The sequence below is a fragment of the Pogona vitticeps genome, chromosome 4, assembly GCF_051106095.1.
Source record: "Pogona vitticeps strain Pit_001003342236 chromosome 4, PviZW2.1, whole genome shotgun sequence".
NCBI lineage: Eukaryota > Metazoa > Chordata > Lepidosauria > Squamata > Agamidae > Pogona > Pogona vitticeps.
In genome coordinates, this window is record NC_135786.1 from 216,231,256 (window position 1) to 216,254,754 (window position 23,499).

The 23,499-nt window shown below is 39.8% G+C and overlaps 1 protein-coding gene across 12 annotated transcripts in view; it reads right to left on the bottom strand.

Annotated features, from left to right (window-relative positions):
- The window catches only part of UBR5 (ubiquitin protein ligase E3 component n-recognin 5), a 97,883-nt gene that overhangs the window by 27,311 nt on the left and 47,073 nt on the right, over positions 1-23,499 (bottom strand). For 11 of the 12 annotated variants that reach the window (XM_078393629.1, XM_020783408.3, XM_020783413.3 and 8 more), the window contains 23 exons: positions 22,410-22,561; positions 21,912-22,007; positions 21,402-21,525; positions 20,610-20,707; positions 20,041-20,189; positions 18,824-18,915; positions 18,094-18,240; positions 17,888-18,006; positions 17,668-17,794; positions 17,425-17,554; positions 17,062-17,222; positions 15,018-15,257; positions 13,673-13,796; positions 13,119-13,230; positions 12,151-12,282; positions 11,586-11,843; positions 10,611-10,879; positions 9,494-9,705; positions 9,082-9,312; positions 5,681-5,754; positions 2,937-3,109; positions 1,854-1,967; positions 759-976 (listed from right to left, as the gene is read on the bottom strand). In XM_078393629.1, the coding sequence (XP_078249755.1) occupies positions 759-976; positions 1,854-1,967; positions 2,937-3,109; positions 5,681-5,754; positions 9,082-9,312; positions 9,494-9,705; positions 10,611-10,879; positions 11,586-11,843; positions 12,151-12,282; positions 13,119-13,230; positions 13,673-13,796; positions 15,018-15,257; positions 17,062-17,222; positions 17,425-17,554; positions 17,668-17,794; positions 17,888-18,006; positions 18,094-18,240; positions 18,824-18,915; positions 20,041-20,189; positions 20,610-20,707; positions 21,402-21,525; positions 21,912-22,007; positions 22,410-22,561 (3,552 nt within the window). The remainder of the gene's footprint in view (positions 1-758; positions 977-1,853; positions 1,968-2,936; positions 3,110-5,680; positions 5,755-9,081; positions 9,313-9,493; positions 9,706-10,610; positions 10,880-11,585; positions 11,844-12,150; positions 12,283-13,118; positions 13,231-13,672; positions 13,797-15,017; positions 15,258-17,061; positions 17,223-17,424; positions 17,555-17,667; positions 17,795-17,887; positions 18,007-18,093; positions 18,241-18,823; positions 18,916-20,040; positions 20,190-20,609; positions 20,708-21,401; positions 21,526-21,911; positions 22,008-22,409; positions 22,562-23,499) is intronic. The other variant, XM_020783409.3, reaches the window with a different exon arrangement.

Sequence of the window (23,499 nt, forward strand, 5' to 3'; positions counted from 1 at the left end):
CCTGCTGCTGCTGTGCACTTCAAGAAGTGAATCATGGCTATCTGCACTCTAAGATTTGCCAGTAGTATGGTCAAGAGATCCAAGGACTTTTCTCCTGCAGTGTTGATGTTGATCTGTTTTCTTTCCCCACCACCCCAGGATGTGTCATGTGAACTGGGGAGGAAATTAGATAAAAAAGACCAAAGAGGACTGGGTAGTAAATCAGTCTTCCTCTGCATTGATGGTGCACATTTAAAAGAGGATAGGGGTGGGTTTCTTTCTGTGCCTGCTGGGAAGCTGGAGAGCTAACTGGCAGAAAGCACTGAGAGGCCTCTGTGATGCAGCAATGCACAAGCTCTGAATGACAAGGGACAGCCAGTGCCAACAGTACCCAACTACTATAGCTGCAGCCATTTTTGCTTCTTCTCTCCTTTCACAGAGGATGGGCAAACAACTACTGAGTGAGTTAACTGTCCAGAGACAAGAATGAGCAACTTCCAAGCATGCTCCTGAAAAGGATACCTAAATACTTAAGCTACATCCTTTGCTAACTGCCTAGGAGGAAATGAAGCAGCCAAATCCCCTCCTTTTCAGGCCTTAAAGGGTGGAAACTGTTGGATAGGTTAAGGATGGAAACAGTGATTTGCGGTTTGCCACAGAAAGTGGAAGGAAGGTACAAAGGACACTGGGGTCTGTGTAAAATCAGGCCAAGGGCCTCATGTGGTCTGTAGACTGCCCACCTCAGTAATAAAGCACAGTTATGCAATACATATTGATACCTGAAGGATGTTAGTGGTGGACCTTCACTTTCTGTTAGCCCAATCTCTGCCAATAAACTGCTTTTCAATTGTGCTGCAAGATCATGAGCTGATGGCCCCGGTTTTGAACTCTCTGATTCTTCTGAGGGCACATTTTGTTCTTCTTCCTTTTTCTGTCGATTCTGCATGCTCATAACATTTTTTAAATTGGCTGCATAAGACATTTTGGTTGGAAGAACCTAAACAAGGAGGCAATCAATAAACTTTGTAAAAATGTTTTCAAGATATGTTCAAAGCAAAGCGCCGCTTTCAGAAGCCTCCTGGGGCTTGTTCAGCAGTGAAAATACACCTCTGAAAGCCGTGCTTTGCCTGGAGGTGCAGGGGTGGTGGTGGCGGGCCTGCCCCTGCCATCCACCCCCACCCTGGCAAAGCGCAGGTTTCAGAGGCTTCCCCGGTGCATTTCCACTGCCTGTTTACCTGCTGGGGAAGCCTGGGGAAACTTCTAAGACCAGCGCCGATCAGCTGTAAGGCGGGGAGGGGGAGGGGCTGTAGCGGAGAAGAGCAGGAAATGGCTGCCGGCTCCTTGCTGGGTGCCAGGTCTGAGCTGTTTCGCGCTCTTTTTCCTGCTATTCTGAAGTGATTTTGTTGTTGTTGTTTTGGACTTTTTCCCCCACATGAACGCATTGATTAAATTTCAATGCCTTCCTATGGAAAACCATGCCTCGCTAGACAACCTTTTCGCTAGACGGCATTAAATGTGGAACGGATTAATCTCGTCTTGCAAGGCACCACTGTATTTCCTTGTTCACCAGAAGCTGGAACCCATTACATATGTGTCCTGGATCCTGGAAACAGCCAGGATAGCTTCCTCATGAAAGACTTTCCAACACACAAAATGAGTATCATGGTTATTTTCTGATGCTTAAATAAGGCCAAAGTTTTCAAAAGGCCAAGAAAAGTATTAATAGTGGTATATGGAGAAAGGTGTGCATACAGTGCTTTGCTCCCACTTTTTAACAAGATAGCAGCAGCAACAGTATGTGGAGAGAGAGAAAGACAGACAGACAGAAAAGAGTACAGGTTATGGATTATGACATGCAGCTCAAGAGTTCATACCTCAAGACAGTTTCTATCCACAGTCACTTCCATTAAACACTTTCCACTATTAGCAGAAGACGAATAAAGACCCTGACTTGGCCGACCAAACAGATCTTCCTTTCTAGCATTTGGCTAAAACAAACAAACAAACCAATAGTTATCCTGGCGTAATCATTCTCAAGATATAAGATTGCTGATCACTTACCCATAATGGCTGCTGATATACACATCTCCTCCACTCTTCAGTGAGAAATTGCCTTCCACTTTCATGCTCCATACCATGATTAAGACACAAATCGGCGCTAACCTTAACCACAAGCAACAGCAACCAGGATTTGAAACCATTATTTGAAGTCAGCTTCAAAGTCTTGGTTAAAAACAAATTTTGATTGGCATTAAGTATAAAAACTTAAGATCTCGCCACATTTTTTGGATTGTTCATATAAACACTTCCCAGCAAATGCCAGGACTTGTTTCTGTCGGTCATGAGCCAATAAAGAAACAATAAAGAATAAAAAATACATACAACTCACTTGTGGCTCAAAACACAGACACATCTGTGTTGGGAATTTGCTTCAAGGTAACCACAAACTAAGTTAGCCCACCAGACACAATCAAGAAAGTATTTACCTAAAAACTACAGCCTCAATTCCCACGCATACATGTGGGCCTAAAGCCACTATTTCTGCATGCTGGCTTTATAAAGAGAGACATACAAGCAATACATGTAATCAAAAGATAGTTGGGAGAAATCGTGTGCTGAAGGTCAAGGAGTAGCAACTGCCCGTGTCAACATCCCCCTTGCAGTGGAATGATTGTGGCAAGAAGCAACCATGACACAAGACGGTGTCACCATTTTGGAAGTTATGTAGAATATTTTACTTCATTGATATTAAAAAGAGCAAATTAATGTATCTGGGCAGTTAGGTTTCTTTGCATTAAAGATGCAACAACACTTGCCTGCTATTATCTGAAAAGCTGCCTAGAGTTATTCCTCCACAACACTGAAATATTGAATAAGGGAAGGAAACAGCTACTACCTGTACCAGCAATAAGTAAGAATCAGGCATTGTAGATTTACGTTTCCTTAGCAAATGTTACCTGTAACAGATGGGGCTGGTCTGCAAGGGGAATGGCCTCTGCTAGAGGAACTTCAAAGGGATTGGGGGGAATACAGCCAAGAAATGTCATGGAGTCTGATCGTCTGAAGAATGGATGATTTTGGCCTGTTTCAGCTGGGAGGGAGTCATCATCCTTATCATTAAGTGTAGCACCTAGAAAGCAGAAATGTGAAAAATATGAAGGAATAATCAAAAAGTTCATTAACTGATCAATATTTTGCTCCAAAACTATTGGAAAATTCTTAGCAAAATTAGCAGAATTAATTTGTCCCCATGTCACCACTGTTCTTCTGTCTTTGATTCAGATTTAAGATTATCTATTGATTCTTTCTATGAAATACCTGTCTTCCTACTCAAACATATTCTGGTAGGAATGCAAAACATTTTCTAAACTTTAAGGGTCTTGGCTCAATACATTTATTATTTTGTCATAAAGGTTATGAACCAGCGTATTGACAAGAGTTCCATTCCATCCAACATTTGATATGCATGAGATAGATTTGCCAGCTAATCAAAAGCAAAGTTTAGTGTGCTCCTGTTGCCACAAGCAAAAGTCAGTGGTTGAAAGCAGGACTATTACAAAAGCTGGAAATATGAGGTTGATCTAAGTCCCAAGACAGTGGGGGCACATGGAGAAGGATTTAAGTTTAAGCTCTACCCTCACCACCATGTAGCACCGGGGGGGGGGGATACACCACTCAAAATCTTATGTCCGCCTCTACAAACTGGAAAACAGAAGGAAATGTGTCCTACTTTAGGTTTGTTTGGAGAACTAGCAAAAGGAAAGAACATTGCAGATTAACACTCCATATAAAAAGTAGCAAAAACTTTTAGAAAGCATCCCACTTCAATACTTCTCAGTTCAACCACAGTAATTTATTCTATTTTTTTGTTTGATTTTTCCTTCTTCTCTATTCCACTCACTTCTCCTTCCCTTCTCTTGTCATCTGCCTTCCCTGTCTCTCTTTCTTCATCTGACCTTTTAAACATTCCCTCTTTCCTCTCCACATTCCTCAATGGAAACTTGAGTAATGTACCAGCAATGCAGTGGTCATAGCTAGAACCATCACTGCTTTTGAATACTGAGGGTGATACCTTGTAGGAGCTTCAAATGCACACAGCACTATCTACAGGCAAAGTTCTTAGTATATATTGTCACTCAGTTTCTAACCACAATACAACTGGAGAGATGCAATTTGTACTTCTTTCTGGGGTACCAAATATATTACTATCATCGTTTTCGGCATCTAAACTACTTAAGTTTTGTATCCCTGCATTCAGGTGAGGACAGAAGCAGAAAGAAGTGGTCCAGCCTTATGCAGTAGGTTGATGCCACAAACAAATTACAGTGGCCAGTGACAATCTAATCCAGGTGTATCACTATTATCATTTCTTAGGTGAACGCTTGGAAAATTCAGACTTATTGATAAAGTGACATGGTTGAAGAAGGGGAGCTGGGACAGAAAATTACAGTGACAGAAAACTATTTTTAAAAAAACCTGATGGCTGAAGACAGCTCTAGTTGCTCAGTGCTGACAAATATACTCTGTTCCCATGCAAAGGAATTACACATTATATACCTCAGGCATTCCAGACTTGAATCATAAGACTGAAAACAGTTTTAATACTCATTTCCGAAATACTGCATGAATCAGGGGTGGCAAAATTCCAGAGGCTGCACGTGGCATTGGCATTCAAATATTTTTCCCACTCAGAAAGGTTATTTATGCTCTGCAGAGTGTACAGAGTTCAAAAGGAGCAGTTTTGTCATTTTACTTTATTTTACTTTAATTTATACACATTTCTATATATAAAGATTATACAGTGGTGCCTCGCTTAATGATTACCTCATTAAACGATGAAACCACTTGACAAAGTTTTTGAGATCGCTTTTGCAATCGCAAAAACACTGTTTTGACAGGGGAAAATCGCTTAACGATGATTGGTTCCCTGCTTCAGGAACCGATTTTTAGCTACATGATGATTTTAAAACAGCTGATCGGCATCTCCAAAATGGCCGCCCGCTGAGCAAAATGGCTCCCCGCTGTGTTTTACAACGGATTCCTTGCTTTACAGGCACCGAAAATGGCCACCCTATGGAGGATCTTCGCTGGACGCTGAGGTATTTAGCCTATTGGAACGCAGTGAACCGGTTTTCAATGCATTTCAATGAGGTTTTTTGTTTCGCTTGATGAGGATTTCGCTTAACAGCGATTTCAACAGAACAAATTATCCTCATCAAGCGAGGCACCACTATATATATTTGCTACCAAAGCTGTTCTAAGCCCAGGAATGTTTTATCCCTCTCTCTCAAAATCAGAAAAGAAGACTACAACAGCCAACATTGGGGATGTTGGATGGCACAAACCTGGTGAACCTGCCTTAGAGGACGTGATCAGCCTCTTCAAAGCTAAAAGAAATTATTTTTGGATATATATGGAGGCACTGAATTTAGGCCCTTGTAGTTTTATCAATTATAATGTGTCTCAATGATTATCCAGGAATGCTATGTGCTTATAAACTAATATTCTAACAGTGTTTCCCTGATCTCTACAGTGTATATTAATTGACTGATGTGTGTAACATTATGATGTTGTAATATGCTAAACTGGAAAATCATAATAAACTACACAAATTATCCAGGAATTCTAGAGGTCATTTAATTGCGAGAACCACAGGTCACTGAGATAAACCTAATCCCCAAACTATATGAATACTACTAACTCTGATTTGTGTCATCATCATTTTCATGTTCGGAGTCCTCATTGTCAAGACCAAGTTCCAAGAGTTCCCGAGTCCTTTAAAAAAATAAGGAATGCAGATTATTTTAGGTACACAACTCTAAAGAGGGGCACTTAAAGAAAAGTCAGGTGGAATACCATCTTGGCTCATTTTACCCAAATCAAATTACCAGATAAGTATAGCCTAGCTGTACAACACATGCCTAATTCTGGACTACAACACACAACAACACAGGGAAAGGCAAGGCAGAAGGCCCTGTTGAGTTTGACGCTTCTGTTGCTTTGTGCACAAAGGCATTCATTGCCTCTCTGTTCAAGTAGAGGTCAGGCTTTCTCGACAAAGACATCTGTGTGCCCAGCAGCAATATGTGTTCAAGTAGCAGATCTTGCATTGCTACTACAGTGGAGCTTAGTACCAAATATGTTTATTGACATATGTTAATCTAACTTCTTTCTACAACTTTTCCGTAAAATGATTGTTTAAATAAACTTTTAAGCTATTTAAAATACAAAACCAATAACCAGCTGGTTAAATAAGAAAATTAAGATCTCCAAAAGCCTGGCAGAATATTATTGTTTCCAGTAGCTTCTGCAATGAAGAAAAAAGGAGGCCATTCCACTGCAGCGGAGACTTTATTTCTTGCAGAAAAGAGACATCCATTAAAGACAGAAAAGTCTGAGCTGTAGAAGAATCACAGATTATAAGATTTTCTGAAATAATTTGGATGCAAGTCATTTAGATTACGCATCTTTCAGTCTTGAAAGACTATGGTAACATGCTCTGTATGGAGGACTAGGAACAACATCTAGTGTGGCTGAGGAGGCCAATTCGAGAGTGACAATCCCTTCCACACTGAAGACAAATACAATCTGTCCCTTGTCCAGCTCTCTGATTTTGCTGGTTTGGGGACTGCCTCTTTGCCTCGGCCTGCTGAACAAGGGTCTCTTCAAACTGGGAGAGGCCATGCTGCACTGTCTGCCTCCAGGCTGAACGTTCAGATGTCAAGGTTTCCCATCTGTTGAGGTCCATTCCTAAGGCCTTCAGATCCCGCTTGTGGATATCTTTGTATCACAGGTCTCCCTCTGGGGCACCTTCCCTGCACTAATTTTCCATATAGCAAGTCATTTACAGTTCTTGAAAATACATTCTGTCCCTCAGCATATTTTTAAAAAGTGTGCAGAGTCAATTCAAGGGAACCTGCTTTCAAAATATTTATTAGGCGAGGTGTTAAAAGGGATTAGGGGGGGAGGAAGTGGAAAGTGAGATTTTAAGTCCCGGTTCTCTGCATGTTGTTCCCCACATGAAATGGGTAGGATATGCTACATACAAAGAAATAGGTTTCAAAAAATCTATCCCATCTCATGATGATGGCTCTCTGTTTTCCACCAATCAAGGAGCCCATGTGTTCAGGCAGGATGCTTGCAGCTTTGATCCCCTGGCTGAAATCCTTTGCACAGTCAAACAAATGTTAACTTTCAGTTGTGAATTGCTGTAAATTAAGAAATTTCCACAGGCAAGTCAACAAATCATGCAACATATAATGGCCAAAATCCTATTGCTTAGTGTCATAAATTGCACTAGAGTAGAATCACTGGCAACAAAAGCAGCAACAAAAACCATCCCAAAGAAAAGGAAATGCAAGAAAGCAAAGTGGCTGCCCAGCGAGACCTTACAAATAGCAGAGAAGAGAAGGGAAACAAAATGCAAGGGAGATAGGGAAAGTTACAGAAAATGGAATGCAGACTTCTAAAGAATAGCAAGGAGAGACAAGAGGGCCTTCTTAAATGAACAATGCAAAGAAATAGAGGAAAATAATAGAAAAGGAAAAACCAGAGATCTGTTCAGGAAAATTGGAGATATTAAAAGAACATTTTGTGCAAAGATGAACATGATAAAGGACAAAAATGGTAGGGACCTCACAGAAGCAGAAGACATCAGGAAGAGGTGGCAAGAATACACAGAGGAACTATGCCACTCTGATGGCAGAAAGTGAGGAGGAATAAAGGAACCTTGTAATGAGGGTGAAAGAGGAGAGCACCAAAAATGGTCTGAAGCTCAACATCAAAAAAACTAAGAACATGGCCACTGGCCCCATCACCTCCTGACAAATGGAAGGGAAAGATATGGAGGCGGTAACAGATTTCACTTTCTTGGGCTCTATGATCACTGCACATGGTGACAGCATCCAAGAATTAAAAGACGCCTGCTTCTTGGGAGGAAAGCGATGACAAACCTCGATAGCATCTTAAAAAGCAGAGACATCACCTTGCCAACAAAAGTCCAAATAGCCAAAGCTATGGTTTTCCCTGTAGTGATGTACGGAAGTGAGAGCTGGACAATAAAGAAAGCTGACCGCCGAAGAATTGATGCTTTTGAATTGTGGTGCTGGAGGAGGCTCTTGAGAGTCCCCTGGACTGCAAGGAGAACAAACCTATCAATTCTAAAGGAAATCAGCCCTGAGTGCTCACTGGAAGGACAGATCCTGAAGCTCAGGCTCCAATACTTTGGGCATCTCATGAGAAGAGAAGACTCCCTAGAAAAGACCCTGATGTTGGGAAAGTGTGAAGGCAGGAGGAGAAGGGGATGACAGAGGACGAGATGGTTGGACAGTGTCAACGAAGCGACCAACATGAATTTAACCTAACTCCAGGAGGCAGTGGAAGACAGGAGGGCCTGGCGTGCTCTGGTCCATGGGCTCACGAAGAGTCGGACACGACTAAACAACAACAGGACTGATTTAAATGGGCTTACTCTAACTACAAGTTAAATTGTTTCAAATGGACTCTAATTGCATAGTAAATTGTTGTTACGGTAGGCCTATCTGAATCAATGGAACTTATAGAGTTGATTCACCAAATCGTTATTGATTAAATGAGCCTACTCTAGTCCAATTTACTCCACTAAGCAACAGGATTTTGGCCAATGTCTACAGAAATTTTTTAATGGTAATTCTCACCTAAAAATTATGCTGTTTGTGTAACTGTTCAACAAAATTTCAGCCGCCATGAGGGATTGTCTAAGACAGAGGACCTAAAGTTTCTTATTTTCCATTTCTCAAAGTCTATGGATTATCTCAGGTAAGATTTAACACTACAGTTTCATTCCATGAGACCCATTTCTTTATGTCTGGCATACTCACACACAACATACAGACAACAAGCATTTAAAATCAGCCTTCCAGTCTCTAACTTCCTTTCCCCTCTACTACTTTTAACATCTTAATCTTCTCAAAAGTTTGCGCATTTTTGTGTGCCTCTGCACACTCTTTTGCAACCATTCGGTTGGCCTAAATACCCAAAACTTTTCTTCTTAACATTGTGTGTTAAAAGATGCACCATTCCTAAGTGAATAGATAATTTCCACTATGCAGTTGGCTTCTGTACCTTTTCCGTTCCAGCTGTGGTGTATCCAAGGTTGTCTGCTGATTCATTGCTTTAATCCAATAAATAAGTGCTTGAAAAACATATGCTACATGTTTCAATGAGCAGACGTCTAATACTGGTAATACATCAGAATGTTCATCATTGTGAGAACGCATCAAGGAAAGGGCATAATTTAAGAAGTCCCCCCTTGCAGACATCATCCCCTGACGAGCACTGAGCAACGTGGCACGCCTGTAATGATAAAATACATATATAAACATACATGGTGGGCACTGGGCCAAAGAAATACATAGATTATCACAACACATAGAAGAACAGTATTGAAAAAAATAGCTGTATTTTAGAGATTAATTGCTGCGGTATATTTTTGGCCTGGAATTATGATTTGTTTAGGGGTGAATTCTTTTTATACCTTCTCCCCTCCAAAGTTCTTAAACTGGCTTCCTCTCGTGCAGTCATCCTCTCCCTCCTCGTTGAGTTCTGTGATGCATGAAGAGGATGGTTTGGGTGCCCTGGGTCTCCAGCGGAGGCAAGAGCAGAACCGTAACGGAGTTGAGCTTCAGTAGAATCCATAATGCTCACCATCCAATTCCAGGTTGGAATAAGTTTTTCCTCAACATAGTTCTGAATAAAAAAATGTTAGTCATTATTACAGTGTTCAAACAAAATCCACTTAGTGTCATAAAATGTCTGACCAGTTTTTACCTCCATAACTTAGCTTTTTGTAAATACTTTATATCCTTTATTCAGCTGGGGGAATCAAAACACCCATTTTGTTCACAAATCTCTGGTTGAAATTCTGTTGCTTAGTGTAAGTCTCAACTACAGTAGGCCCGCTGAATTAATGGAACTGCAGAAGAGTCGACTCACCAAATCCCCACTGATTCAATGTGTCTACTGTAGTTGTGACTTACTACACTAAGCAACAGGATTTCAACCTATGTCACAACATGCAATCAAAGTATTGTACAACATGCAATTCTGTCTTACTTGTAAAGAACACATGTGAGAAGAAAGAAAGGCAGCATGAACTGTTCTGGACCCCACTTCTATCTTCATACCAACTGTGATCCATTGCAAATGGCAGAGGAGGTTGCTTACAGGACAAGACCGCTTAACCTTGGAGTAAACAAGGTGACCAAAGCCAGCTCCTATAGTTTTAATACAGCTTTGTTACATCTGTTTATCTCAAGCTTTTTAAAACCCACAACCTCCACATGCTTCTTACAGCAGTGGTTCCCACTCTTGGATAACCCAGGTGTACTTGGACTGCAATTCCCATGAGCCTTCACCCCCTGAACCAGCCAGGGTTTCTGGGAGCTGCAGTTCAAGAACACCTGGGTTATTCAGCATTGGGAACCACGGTTCGCGCCCATCTCTAATCTGATATTGAAAATAGTGGCCAAACAAGTGGCTGTTTGTTGCGAAAGAAATATTACAAAGTTTAAAAGATTGCAATACAGCTGTATTTTCCTTTTAAAACTATCCAATTTAAACATGGACATCAGAATATTTTTATTGCCTCATACCTGCAGGTTTACAGCATCTTGGTACGTCAGCTTCACTGCAGCTGGGATCTGGGAGTACACTAAGTGATTGTACTTGGGAATCAGGCCCATTAGGTCAGATATCTGCCGGATCACAATGCTGTATGCTCTCGCCAAACTACTTGCTGATGTTAAATAGCTACTAGCATTGCTCGCCTCAAGGGCTGCAGCAGCAGCAGCTGCACTTGTACTGATGGTACCGCTCCGACGCAGGTTGGATGGATCGATGTAAATTAAGCCTGCTGAACTTGCTAGAGAGAGAAAGAAAAACAGATATTCATTAGTGAACAGATATACAGAAGTGAGCTATATGTATCCCAAAGCAAAGTCAGATACAGTGGTGCCTCGCTAGACAGGTACAGTTACCCCGCATGCCAGTTTTTTCGCTAGACATTGACTTTTTGCGATCGCTATAGCGATTCACAAAACAATGATTCCTATGGGGGAATTTCTCTGGACAATGTTTGGCACCTGCTTCGCAAACCAATTTTTGCTAGATGATTTTGACAGCTCCCTCCGTGCTTGCAAAATGGGTGTTTTCGGGACCTAAGCTTCGCAAGACAGCTATTTAAACAGCTGATCGGTGGTTCGCAAAGTGGCTTTCCTATGGCCGATCTTCGCTAGACAACAACGATTCTTCCCTATTGGAATGCATTAAACAGGTTTCAATGCATTCCAATGGGGAAATGCTTTTTGCTAGATGATTTCGCTAAACAGCGATTTCAGTGGAATGGATTATCATCATCTAGCAAGGCACCACTGTATTTTATCCAATTCAGTCCATAAATGCAAGCAACAAAAAAGCTTCACACAATGGCTTACTATCAATGTCAGGTTCAGATATACTTGCACCCCTTCAACAAAGTTAAAAAAATAACAATAATAATACAATTAATAAGTTCATAATAAATCAGAAATGATACATTCAGCTGTGTACAACAGTAATTTTTAAAATACCTGCAGGTGCAGAGGTACTAGATGGTGCAGTACTGGTAGTCCTCTGATTCTGGGTGTTACGTACTGCCCACTGCATTGAGCGGGGAGCTTGGGCAGCACCATTGGCATGAGAGCTGCTAGTTGTTCGCTCTAGAGGCTCATCTAGCATAAAAGTCTCTTGCTCTATATCATCGCTCTGACTGCTGCTGCTATCAGAATCACTGGTGTCATTTGACTGAGAGTCATCCTCAGAAAAAAATGCTGGAACACTGCTAGCACCTATGGAATAAATATACATCTTGAAAATCACTGTGTCAGATTTTCTTTTATAAATAAATGTTTAGAAGCAATTTAATGGCCATTTGAGTTGATGTATCGTCACCAACTTTCACTGGACCACAAACCTGGACTTTTAGAGTACCCTACTCTAAAATGAAACTTTAAAAAGTGAATCTTTTCCAATCTAGTGAATTTTTCATGCTTTCAATATCTCCAGAAGCTGTATCTGTATTGTCTGTTTTAAATATCTGTTCTACATTTCCAGTGTAAGACACATCAAGACAAAGGCTGATAAAGAGAACATTACCTGCTTCTGATCCTGCTGTAGCTGCAGTTACAACACTTCTGCGTCCACTAGCATTGTCCTGGTTGCTATGGTTACTTTCACTGTCACTCTCAGTTTCTGCTGCTGCTAGTAGATCCAACTCCATATCACTTCCTAATATGACGTGTATTAAATTTATGGAACTTTGTTAATATAGTATTCTGTGTTGTAAGGTATTACAGATTCTTCACAAAGCTATTTTAAACTCTCCCACTGCTTACCACCATTTACAACGCAAAGCATTTTTCTCACCAGCCTGTTTTTCACAGCCACAAATGTAGCTTGCTTGTGATAATATTACTGACAGACAATTACCTCTGTCACATGCTGTTCTGGTAAGCAAGGACGTATATTTTATGGTCTCTTCTGTGGTAAACTCTATGGGCAGAATCTAGATTTTGTTCCCATGGACTTTAAAGTAAGAAGTTAGGCATGACTTATGTATTATTTTATTTTCTATCGTGTATTATTATTTTGTTGTTTATATTGTTGTTAGCCACCCAGAGTGGCTTGGTTGCTATATAGTGTGGTGCATAAATCCAATAAATAAATAAATAAATAACTGGTTTATTTTAGTAGGACCTCATTGAGACAATCCTCAGTTGTAATACAAAATGCATCTACCCAAAGATACCTCTCACAAAATCAGTGGAGCTTACCTTTAAATAAGCTTATATAGCAATATACTACACACCCTGACCTAATACTGTTTTTCTGCTAATATAACGAATACTGTCAGTTAAATGGTGGGGAGGCCCCTTCCCCTGTACACCCTCAATATTTGATCTGAAGGACTGAAACCATCAAGAGAATATTTTCAGGGAATGTAGGAGGCTTCAAAAGGTGCAATAGAGAGAAAAGGTTCTGGTGTGTGAAAATAATTTTGCCTGTGCAACAAGGACTGCTGTTCATTATATTTTCAATGAGCAAATATAGACATCCAAGTATACCATCTTCATCGTGTTCATCATGCTGTCCTTCTGCTTCAGCATTCTCCTCGCCATGTTCTTCTTGTTCATCATGATGGTCTTCCTCTCCAGCTACGCCTTCAACTACTTCAACCTGGAAAAAGAGATTTGTTGCACTAAATAACACTGTATGATGTTTCAAAGACATACTGTAAAAGTAAACGCGATCCTTATAGATGTTTAAGACTTGCACTTTTTATTTTACTAAGTGTTTGCAAATTAAAATTCTGGTGTACAAAGGTAGGAGAATGACAACCCTAAGTAGGCAATTAAAAAGCCTGCTGTCTGTGAAAGTTCAAACAATGCCATGCTGTTTTGCTAGTCATAAACACCATTCTGCTGCTTCAATCCAATTATGAATTGTTTTTAGTGTTTTATAATACTGAAGTTGTAAAGGTCAGGGTATGCATTCCTTGCAATACAACTGTGACATGTTCTATCCATGCGCAGTTCTGCCAAATCAACTGAACTCCCAAACAGACATGTATTCTCAAATAAATACAAAGCTATGTATTGAAAAGAATTAAGACAATAACCTCTTCCACATCTGCTGACACAATGTCATCTTGTTCTTCATCTCTACCACGAACTGGCTGAGACTGACTGATCCGTCTTTGCTGTGGATTCCTAATGATATAGGCAGACTGAGGCTGACTGGAGCTACAAGAGAAAAGGATTTTAGAAATACAAGGAGATTGTAACAGGGTAACAAATTGAATAAAAGGCAGCACATTCAGAATTTAACAGGGCACACACAATCCTCCAGATGTTCCTGAACTATCAGTTCTAGCCAATTTCATTAACAGTACAGGACGATGGGATTATTAAACACAGCCAGGGGATGATGACGACTTGAAGTTCAACAACCTCTAGAGCAGCGATGGCGAACCTATGGCATGTGTGCCACAGCTAGCATGCTCAGCCATCTCTGTGGCCACGCAAGCCATAAGTCACTGGATCACTTCCTCCCCCCACCCCCGGCAGCTGAACCTGAGGAGGAGGCTGCAGCTGAGGTGCTACTGCCCGACAGGCGGTGGGACAAGATCCAGAGCAGCTGATGCTGGCGACTGGAGGCGGATCCAAAGTGGGGTCTGGAGGCACCTCCGTGCCCGGGATTCCCCCTTCTGCCACCACATAGCACTTCCGCCGCCGCCCGCAGGGGTTTTTTGTTTGTTTTTTCCAGTTTGGGCACTCGGGCCCTAAAAGGTTTGCCGTCACTGCTCTAGAGTTCACATGTTCCCAACCCCAATGAAGGGGAGAAAAGACAATTCAAGACCACATCATTTTGGGAAAGCAACCCCCTGCCAACATGTTACTTTTAGATTACAATAACAAATACGAAAAATTACCATCTTCCCATTTATTTTTAAGAAGCTAGACTTTTTTCCCACTTCCCTGTTTCACACTATCACTACCATCTTTTAAGATAGTAATCACATCAGATGAGGCTTTAAATTCTACTAAATACTATGCTTCCCTTCTAACAATACACAGATACTCTGTTATCATTTTGATCAATAATATTTTACCTTAAGAAGGACCAAAGGCTTACATCATTCAGACAACATTTAAAGCTAAAAACAGTAGATATACAAATACTGAAAAGGATCAAACAAATACCACACTAAAAGCACCACAAAAATACTTTCAAAGCAGTAAGGAACAACAATCCATTTTAAAAAACCCACTCAGGCAGGCAGTCATTAAATGAATATCCCAGGCGTTATAGATATGAAACAGGTCTTTTACTGCTGTTTGTATACAACATTCTTTGTCTACTTCCTTATTTGCACTAGAGAGAACACATTACTGTGCCAAAGAGAATATATAATTATATTTAAAAGAACATACTAATAAGAAGATGCTAAGAAGTACAATTACCTGCTGGACTGATCAGATGATGGTCGTGGTGGCAGTGGTTCCACTGAGAATAGCTCTTCACTGCCTTGCATAGCATCTATACTAGTGCTTGCCAAAGTAAAAGGTGCTGTAGGGCGTGCAATACCCATTCGGACTGGGATAATGAGGGATTCAGCCACATTGCATAATTCCTCCACAGCGTAAGGTAGCAAAGCTTGGAATACACGCTTACATTTTCCAATGGGCTGTGGAATAAAGTTGCTGGAAAAAAAGGTAAGTGTTTATATAGAGGGTCCAGACAATATAAAAGTCAGGACAGTTCTTCCACAATTACAACAATTCCTGTTCTCCATATTCACTCAGTAGCTAAGCCATGCTAACTCTTCCCTTTACAACGGCACAGAAACATGGCTCTTCCTTTTCACTCTTTTGGCAAAAAATCTTCTCACATAAACTAGTATATTCTTTCCCCTCTAGATTTCTGTTGGGTTTCCCCACTCTATCCTGCATTCTGCTCCCATAATAATGTGTTTCTCTTTGTCATCTGATTGTGCAATGCTGCTGCATATAAACCTACACTGATTTTTGTGCCTGAAATCGCATTGGCATAACTTATACCACTAAGGCTAATGATCTCAGCAGCTGCCACTTTTTGAAAATGAAACATCTCCAACTTTTCTCCTGAAGTCCTAAGGCTCCCATAGAAACCTCTTCATTGTCAGAAAGCTGTGGGGGGAAATATGGGACATACAGAAGAATTCTTTAATTATCGCTGCTACCAGGATGACTTCACCAATTGCAAATATTTTTAATAATTAAAAACTTCTTTCTCACGTACTGCATCCCCCGCAGCTCCCTGACAACGTAAGGGACTTCCCAAGAGCTTTAGGGCTTTTGGGAGAGAAGTCAGAAATGTTAACTTTAAAAAAAATCACTGTTGCTGATGACATCATTAGCCTTATCCAGTATAAATTACGCCAATGGGATTTCAGTCACTGTCTACTCCTGTCTACCCCTACAAAATCTTCCACTTCAGTTCAGTAAGATAGATTTTTTAAAAACAAGTATCATTGTTATATAGATACTTTTGAATCTCACATTTTGCTATTCTGAAGCCTCTGGGAAGCACACTACTGTGTGCAGAACATATACAGTGATGCCTCGCATTACGATGTTAATTTGTTCCAGCGAAATCGCTGTAGAATGAAAGCATCGTAAAGCGATTTTTAAAAGCCCATAGAAACGCATTAAAACCCGATTAATGCGTTCCTATGGGCTTGAAACTCACAGTCCAGTGAAGATCCTCCATAGCGCGGCCATTTTTGATGCCCGTGCAGCGAGGAATCCGTCCCAGAAAACAGCGGGCGGCCATTTTTTTTACCTGCCGGTCATTTTGAAACCGCCAATCAGCTGAGCAAAAATCGTTGCAAAGTGAAAAAAACCCATAGGAAACATCGTTTTGCCAAAAACTTTGTCGTTATGCAATTTCGTCGTAAAACGAAGCGCTCGTCTTGCGAGGCACCACTGTAGTAAAATCAAGAATTCCCCTTACATAGGTATCCACAGAACTGTTTCACTAGTTATCTAGTGGATGCAAAACAACTTGTGTTTAAAAATTAAAATGTTCTTTTTCATTGCAATCTTTAGAGCGTCAAAGAACAGGAATATGGCAAGAACACATCCCCTTAACTTACATGAGTACAGCTGGTGACCATCCATAGGTTGCAGGCTGGTAGCCCTTTCCAGTTTTGTTGTGTATATTTATTTATGTATTTATTTTATTTCTATCCCACCTATCTGGTCGGGCGAGGACCACTCTAGGCGGCTATATAATAGAAATGCTTCCCAAATGTTTAAGAATAGCAAAGTTTCTGTTCAGCAGCTACATTTATCTGAGATACACAGACTGGAACATCTATCTTATGACACTGAATGTAAACATCATGCACAGTCTGTCTTTAGAAGAAAGTGTTGACTACAACATTTACAAATGACATTTTAAATATCTTCATTCCCCAAGCAGTAGTTTACCAAAAAAACCCACAAAAAAAACAACTAAGCTTACTTTTTCTTTTTTGATGAAGCCATTTCCACACTCAGGATGACAAAAACTCTTGCCACAGAACGTAGAAACCTCATTGTGACAGAAATTGCTTCTTCTCTGCGACCTGGAGTGTATTTGTTTTGCAGTTCCTTTACAAGAGTCCCCAACAAAGTATCTAAGAGCTGTAGAAAGCACTTTATTGGAGCAGTTTGTACTGTTGCCTGAACATCAATTTTCTTTATGAAAATATATGTAAAACAGTTTGCAAAGAGCATTATGAACTCACTACTATATATATTTATGAATCAGTTTAAAGTATAATTGTCAAAGTAACCCAGAAGTGGTTTTGTTACTCTATTATTTAAAAGACAAGATATGCCTTACCAAAATGTCTGCTGTACACTTGACAATAAGACAGTGTGTAAAGCAGTCCAGCCGGATAGTACCACTTTGCTGATTAAGGTACACTTGTTCTTCAGGCAAAAGATGGCCAATCCTACTGCTTGCACTAAGACTTGGAAAAAAGTGAAACAAAATAGTGGAAGCAGAAATATAATGTAAGTTGAAAATTCTGTAACACAAATTCAACTTTAGAACTGTAACTAAAACAAGGTAATTAATACACACGGGTCTTTGTTCTCTTGGGATCCAAACATGATCATAGATTTCAATGCATTCCAATCTTGCAAAACACGTTCCAAGGCAAGCTGTGCAAATCGTGGTGGTTCTAAATCATGATCGGGCATATCTGAATCTAACGGCAAGTAAAGAAAGAAAAATAAGTGACCACTCCCTGTGGAAAAATTCATATTCTAAGAGAAAATCTTTCAAATGAACATAGTCCTACCTTCAGGGTTTGCAGTTTTACGATTTCGATCTTCCCTAATTCTTGGTGGTCTGTATTGGCAGTGTTCTACTGTCTGTCGTGCAACTGTTTGTACTAAAAACAATAGAAGATGCTCTCCCCTGTAAAACAGACAGATAAGAGATACGAGAGGGGAATAACCCTGGACTTCTCCGCAGGCAAATTATTATCAGTAAAGAGACACTCACCTGCTGTTTGGCATAGTGACAAGATTTGTGGTGGTCAGCAATCGGAAAAGAAGATCAAGACGAGCAGACTTTTGGCCCGCAATTAATGTTTTGCACTTGCATTTCTCCCAGCAGTCACAATATGCAGTGGGGGATGTACGTTTCAGCCTGAAAGCAGAGTTGATTTAAGATCTCTATGTGTGTGAGACATCATAATACATGAGCCTGCTGAAGAATTAGTTCTGGTAATGACACAAGTCATAATTTTAATTTTATAAACATCTGCTGAAACAAATGAAGCATGTGCATCTAAGCAACACTTTACAGGTCATCTTGTTTATGAAAAGCCACACTAGTTTGGGAAGTCAAGATAGCAGTTTCTCTTCCTTTCATAGTCCAAAATAAACAGACTCCCCTTCTCCTCTACTACATCATGTATTTTAATAATGATATTTTTTAATCAGAAAGTTGGCTAGTTCTATCTCCTGTCCCCCAAAATGGGAAGCAAACCCAACAACTACAATTTCAACTTCCTTACCTTAGGTTGGGAACCACTAGAATAGTGGTTGGGTAACTTAGGTGTTTTTGGACTGCATCTCCCAGAAACCCCAGAGTTAGTGGTGAAGGCTTCTGGGAGTTAGAATCCAAGAACACCTGGTTTACCCAAGGTGGGGAACCACTGCATTAGAAGAATTCACAGCAGAATATTAACACTTCAGATTTAGGAACAAAAAGAAGAAAAATCACATACTTGCAATCATGACCTTTATGGCACACCCTTGCACACTCTGTGCAACAACACAGAGATTCCAGTAAACCACATGTCCGACATTCAAATATATCCTAAAAGGGAGAGAAATTGAGCATTTCAGAAAAAAAATTAATCCTGTGCATAATTTTGGCCATTTCCTTTCAATTTATATCTTCTAGAATGAAATCTTCTGGCAAAGAAACCACAAGCAAGGGATCAGGAAAATACGTTTACAGCTGAAAAAGCATTAAGCATTATAAAACTGCCCTGGCATGCATTTAAAAAACAAAAACAATAACCACTGAAGTCCTAAACAGACTATATGTGTCATTATGTTTAAGGAGTCAAAGCATGTCAGACCGCCAGAGGCACCCCAGTTAATAATGTTACCCTTGAGGAATATAATAATAACGGTGTGTTGTCACCTCAATTCTGACTTATGATGACTGCAGAAAGAAGTAAATCTCTCCATAATAGGTGTCTCTCTGCATGGTAGCCCTACAGATTTGTTACTGTCCTATTTAGAGGGTGTGTCCACTTATATTACTAACAGGGTGTCTAAATTTTTATTGATTGCTATGAGAACTAGAGAGAAAATGTTGCAGTCACCTTCAAAGAAGGATTCATATACTCCATATATAGGAGTTTTCTGTATGACTGTCTTTTTATAATCTTGCTGGTCTGCAACCATAAAGAATGATGATGATGATGGATTCTGACTTATTGCAATCTTTTTCAGAGTTTTCCAGTACAGAGTATTCAGAAATATTTACCAATCCTTTCTTCTGGGGGCACCCTGCGACTGTGCAGCTTATCCAAGGCCATATGGACTAACTCTTCTGGGATGCACAGTGGCAAACTTGACCTAACACATTGAACTATCCAGCCAGCTAACACAGGCTTCACAGACCATAGGCTTCACTAACTCACAGTCACATATGTACAACATACACACAAGCAACAAGGTCTTTACACCTAGCTATTCCTGACTGCAGCCTCAACGAGGAAAGTTCTGTTCTTGAGAAGACAGTTAAGGGGTGTGTGTGTTTCGTATGTTCATTCAATTCACAAATCCTTTCAGATTCAAGGTACAAACTGAAGTAAGCAGGGATTGGATCACCACAGACCAAACTGGGATCCATCTCTGATCTACAATCTGAATCAGAGGATTCATGCAATGTTTTAGTAAAGACCTGTTTCCCCATTTCTAAACTTACCTGATTTATATGCTCTGCACCAGTCCATGTAAAACTGCAGGTGTCATTACAACACAAAACATACAAAGGAGAATCATCTGGATTTGTGCCACTTGGACAAACCATTCCCATAAACACATCTTCTTCTTTTTCATTTGAAGCTGCCTCTGCTTTAAAACCAAAGGAGGAGAAGGAAGAGGAGGAGGAGGAGGGAGTTCAAAATGAAAATTTAAGAACCACTGAACAGCAAGGCATTTAGATTTGATTATACAAAAAATGTTTTCAAAGCCCTAATATAAAGCATAATGTTTCAGCATTTATTACCTCTCAGGATTAACTAAAAATAACTTCAAATATTATATTTGTTATATTACATCTAAATCCTCCTAAGATAAAGCAAAGGGAACAACTGCTAGGGAAATTGCTAGGAAACTCCTTCTAATAGATTAATCATAGGAGGGGAAAAACACATTACATAGCATGGAAGCTGCTCCTTTCCTTTACAGTCATATTTTTAAACATTTCAGACTGTCATCTTACTCTTCAATTGTTAGCATACATAAAACAAACCAACTGCCAACATTACTTACCTTTGGCAACTTTTTGTGCAGTTTCCAAAATGGTAATTGCAGCAGGATACGCTCTGCCACTAACAGCAGACATAAAAGGCGTCATACCTCTTGCATCCCTAAAACAGTAATTCATTCGTGTCATTTTCAGTGAACTCTAAATACCCTTTTTACACCTTTATCAGAGGAACCTCATTCAGATACCAATCTCTATCTTAAAACTTACATCAAGATGCCAAAATACGGTACAGAAAGGAAAAAAACAAGCAATGAAAAAATGAAGTATTAAAATAATAATAAAAGTCAAATCCTCTTGCTACTTACTTACTCACCATAGACAACAGACAAGTTCGTAATAATATGATTAGAGCAAGGAGCAGCTATGTAATGGACCTACCGTAAAGTCAACTCTCTGACCCTAGAGGACCCAAGATTTGACCCATCTCCTTTCTGAGGGGGAGAGGATTTGGGGAGAGGACAAGGGGAAACATCTGTGGCTTCTGTGAATCATGTTTGTGAATAAATGGCAGGAGATGTGGCGGCATTTCATTTCAAAAATCTGCATTATTCATAATACACAATCTCTACTTTCGCTTACAGGAATTCGGTGCTTTTGCACTATCACCCCTTATAAGCATATCCAATCTCCGTCTGGATAAATTCTCAGAGAAGAGGCACGACGATGAACACTGGATATCTGTTGCCTTTCACCACTATCTCTGAGGTGGGCAAAGAGAAGGAGACATCATGTCTGTCTATCTGCTTCCTAAGACAATGAAACAATGTAGGGGATATAGACACCAAGACCCTTACTTTGCAGATAGCAGTTCCCGAAGGTAAGGCTGTAGAACAACACTGTCACATAACAGTTTCAGTATGAAGTGTGCATTTGCTTTCCGATCCTTTGACTCCACTACAGAGGGTTCTGTAGAAGGACCTACAATCAGAAAAGCATTTGGTGAAAAACAACTATCTAGAAAAGCAGCTCACACACAACAGTATAAAGAAGAGGCACAAGTGTACTCAGTTTATGAGCAATCAACATTTTAGTTATATCAGAAATGACAAATTTTGATGTATATGCAGGATCAGAAATTTGACATTCTAGAATTGAGTTAACAGTAATTATTTTAAAGAAGAAGATAGTGCTACTAAACCATAATTTTTGTATATCTTTTATAGAAAAGACTGATAAAGTAAGTATTCTTAACCTATGTTTCACAAATTATGAAAAAATAATAATAGGAAGATGCATTTTCAGGTCACAGTAGGCAATACAGAGGGGAGCAACATATGCAAGCATACAAAGTAGCGTTTTCTCACCTGGTATAGTAGAAGTGCTGGGTCCTTGGCCAGTGCCAGTCGTTGCTGTGGTAAGAGATCCCACAGCAGGGGCCAGGATAAAATCAATGTCACCATCTTTTAGTAAACAGAACAGCAGGATGCACATCAATACATAAAACACATCCCTGGCAACATGTGCACGCCACACTAACTAATCACGCTACATGTTTAAGTTTTCTCTCCAGGCAAAGGATATTCAACAAAATGAAAAATAACTGCTAACGTTACAGCAGACCGCAAAGGGTAATTTTTTAAATTAGCAACATTTTCCAATAAGCTGTAAACAGTAATTTCAAGACCCAATATCTTCCTGCAAGAACCAAAGGGAATTGTAACTAGCTCAATGCTTCTCAATGTTTTAGTGCATATCTGCATTTCAAATTCATACAATTCTTTTGTGTGTGTGTTTTTAAACAAGTCTATCTGAAAAGGCCTTGGAACCTGAGATGTATGGACAAGGGCATCTCAAGAACTTACCAGGATCCATTGCAGGAGGATCAGGAACCCAGCTTGGAGGAGCAATTGGAGGAGAAACAGGATCCTGATGATCACTAGAAGAAGCTCCAGCTTCATGCCTTCCCAAACCTGCTGCTCTCAGAGATCTTCTCATCATTTCCCTCAGTCGCAAACTAAGGATAAAAAGAAAAATGAATATGGCACGTTCTTGTGCTTAAATTAGTTATGTATGATTGAAAGCCAAATACTTTCATTTATTTATTCACATGTCTGCATTTATTATTTGAAATACTAAAGCAATCCAACCTGGCTCCCCCACCATGATATTTATATACCAAAACATTTTAGTTCCATTAAAATGAGAAGTTGCTTAGTTAGATGCAGCTGAAATATCAGCTACAGTTAGTTAGATACAGCTGAAATATCAGCTACAGACTTCTTGAAACCAATACAATTCCTTAAAAGGAAAACAAAACAGAAGATGAAATTTTGAGAAGACAAATAGAAGGCCTCCTGGAATTTTTTTTACTGAAAACCAGCAATGATACAGCCACCTCATCCAATGGAAAAGCATGGCCATCAAACTCCAGAGTACTGAGAACGTGGTGTTATGTCATGTGTGCACATTAGCCTTTGGAGCTATCTATATACCCAGTGTTATGCTTCCCAAATAGCAATCTCCTTACTCACCTACATGAAAAACACTTTGGAAACATGGAGTTTTAAAAAAGTAATTAGTAATACTATCCAATATAGGGGCTTGTTGTTTAAGAGGGGGAGGGGAAGCAATATTCAAACTGGAATATAGGACACTACCCTCTGTCAATTCAGACCATCTGTCCATCTAGTTCAGGGCCTCTACATCTGCACGAAATCTGTAAATCTTTCTAGCAAATCTGAGTAAATGGTGCTTCAGTTTCATTAATTTGAATTATTTTCATTTTATTTTAAATGCTTATCTTATTAGACTATCAGGGATCTTATTTACCCCAATTAAAAGAAATGGAATGTAAATTTGCTGTCAAATATCTATGTAAATCGAGGTCCATACTATTTCCAAAAACATCTCAAAAGATGTTCTTAGAATCTTGTATGCATCTTTCTGCCATGT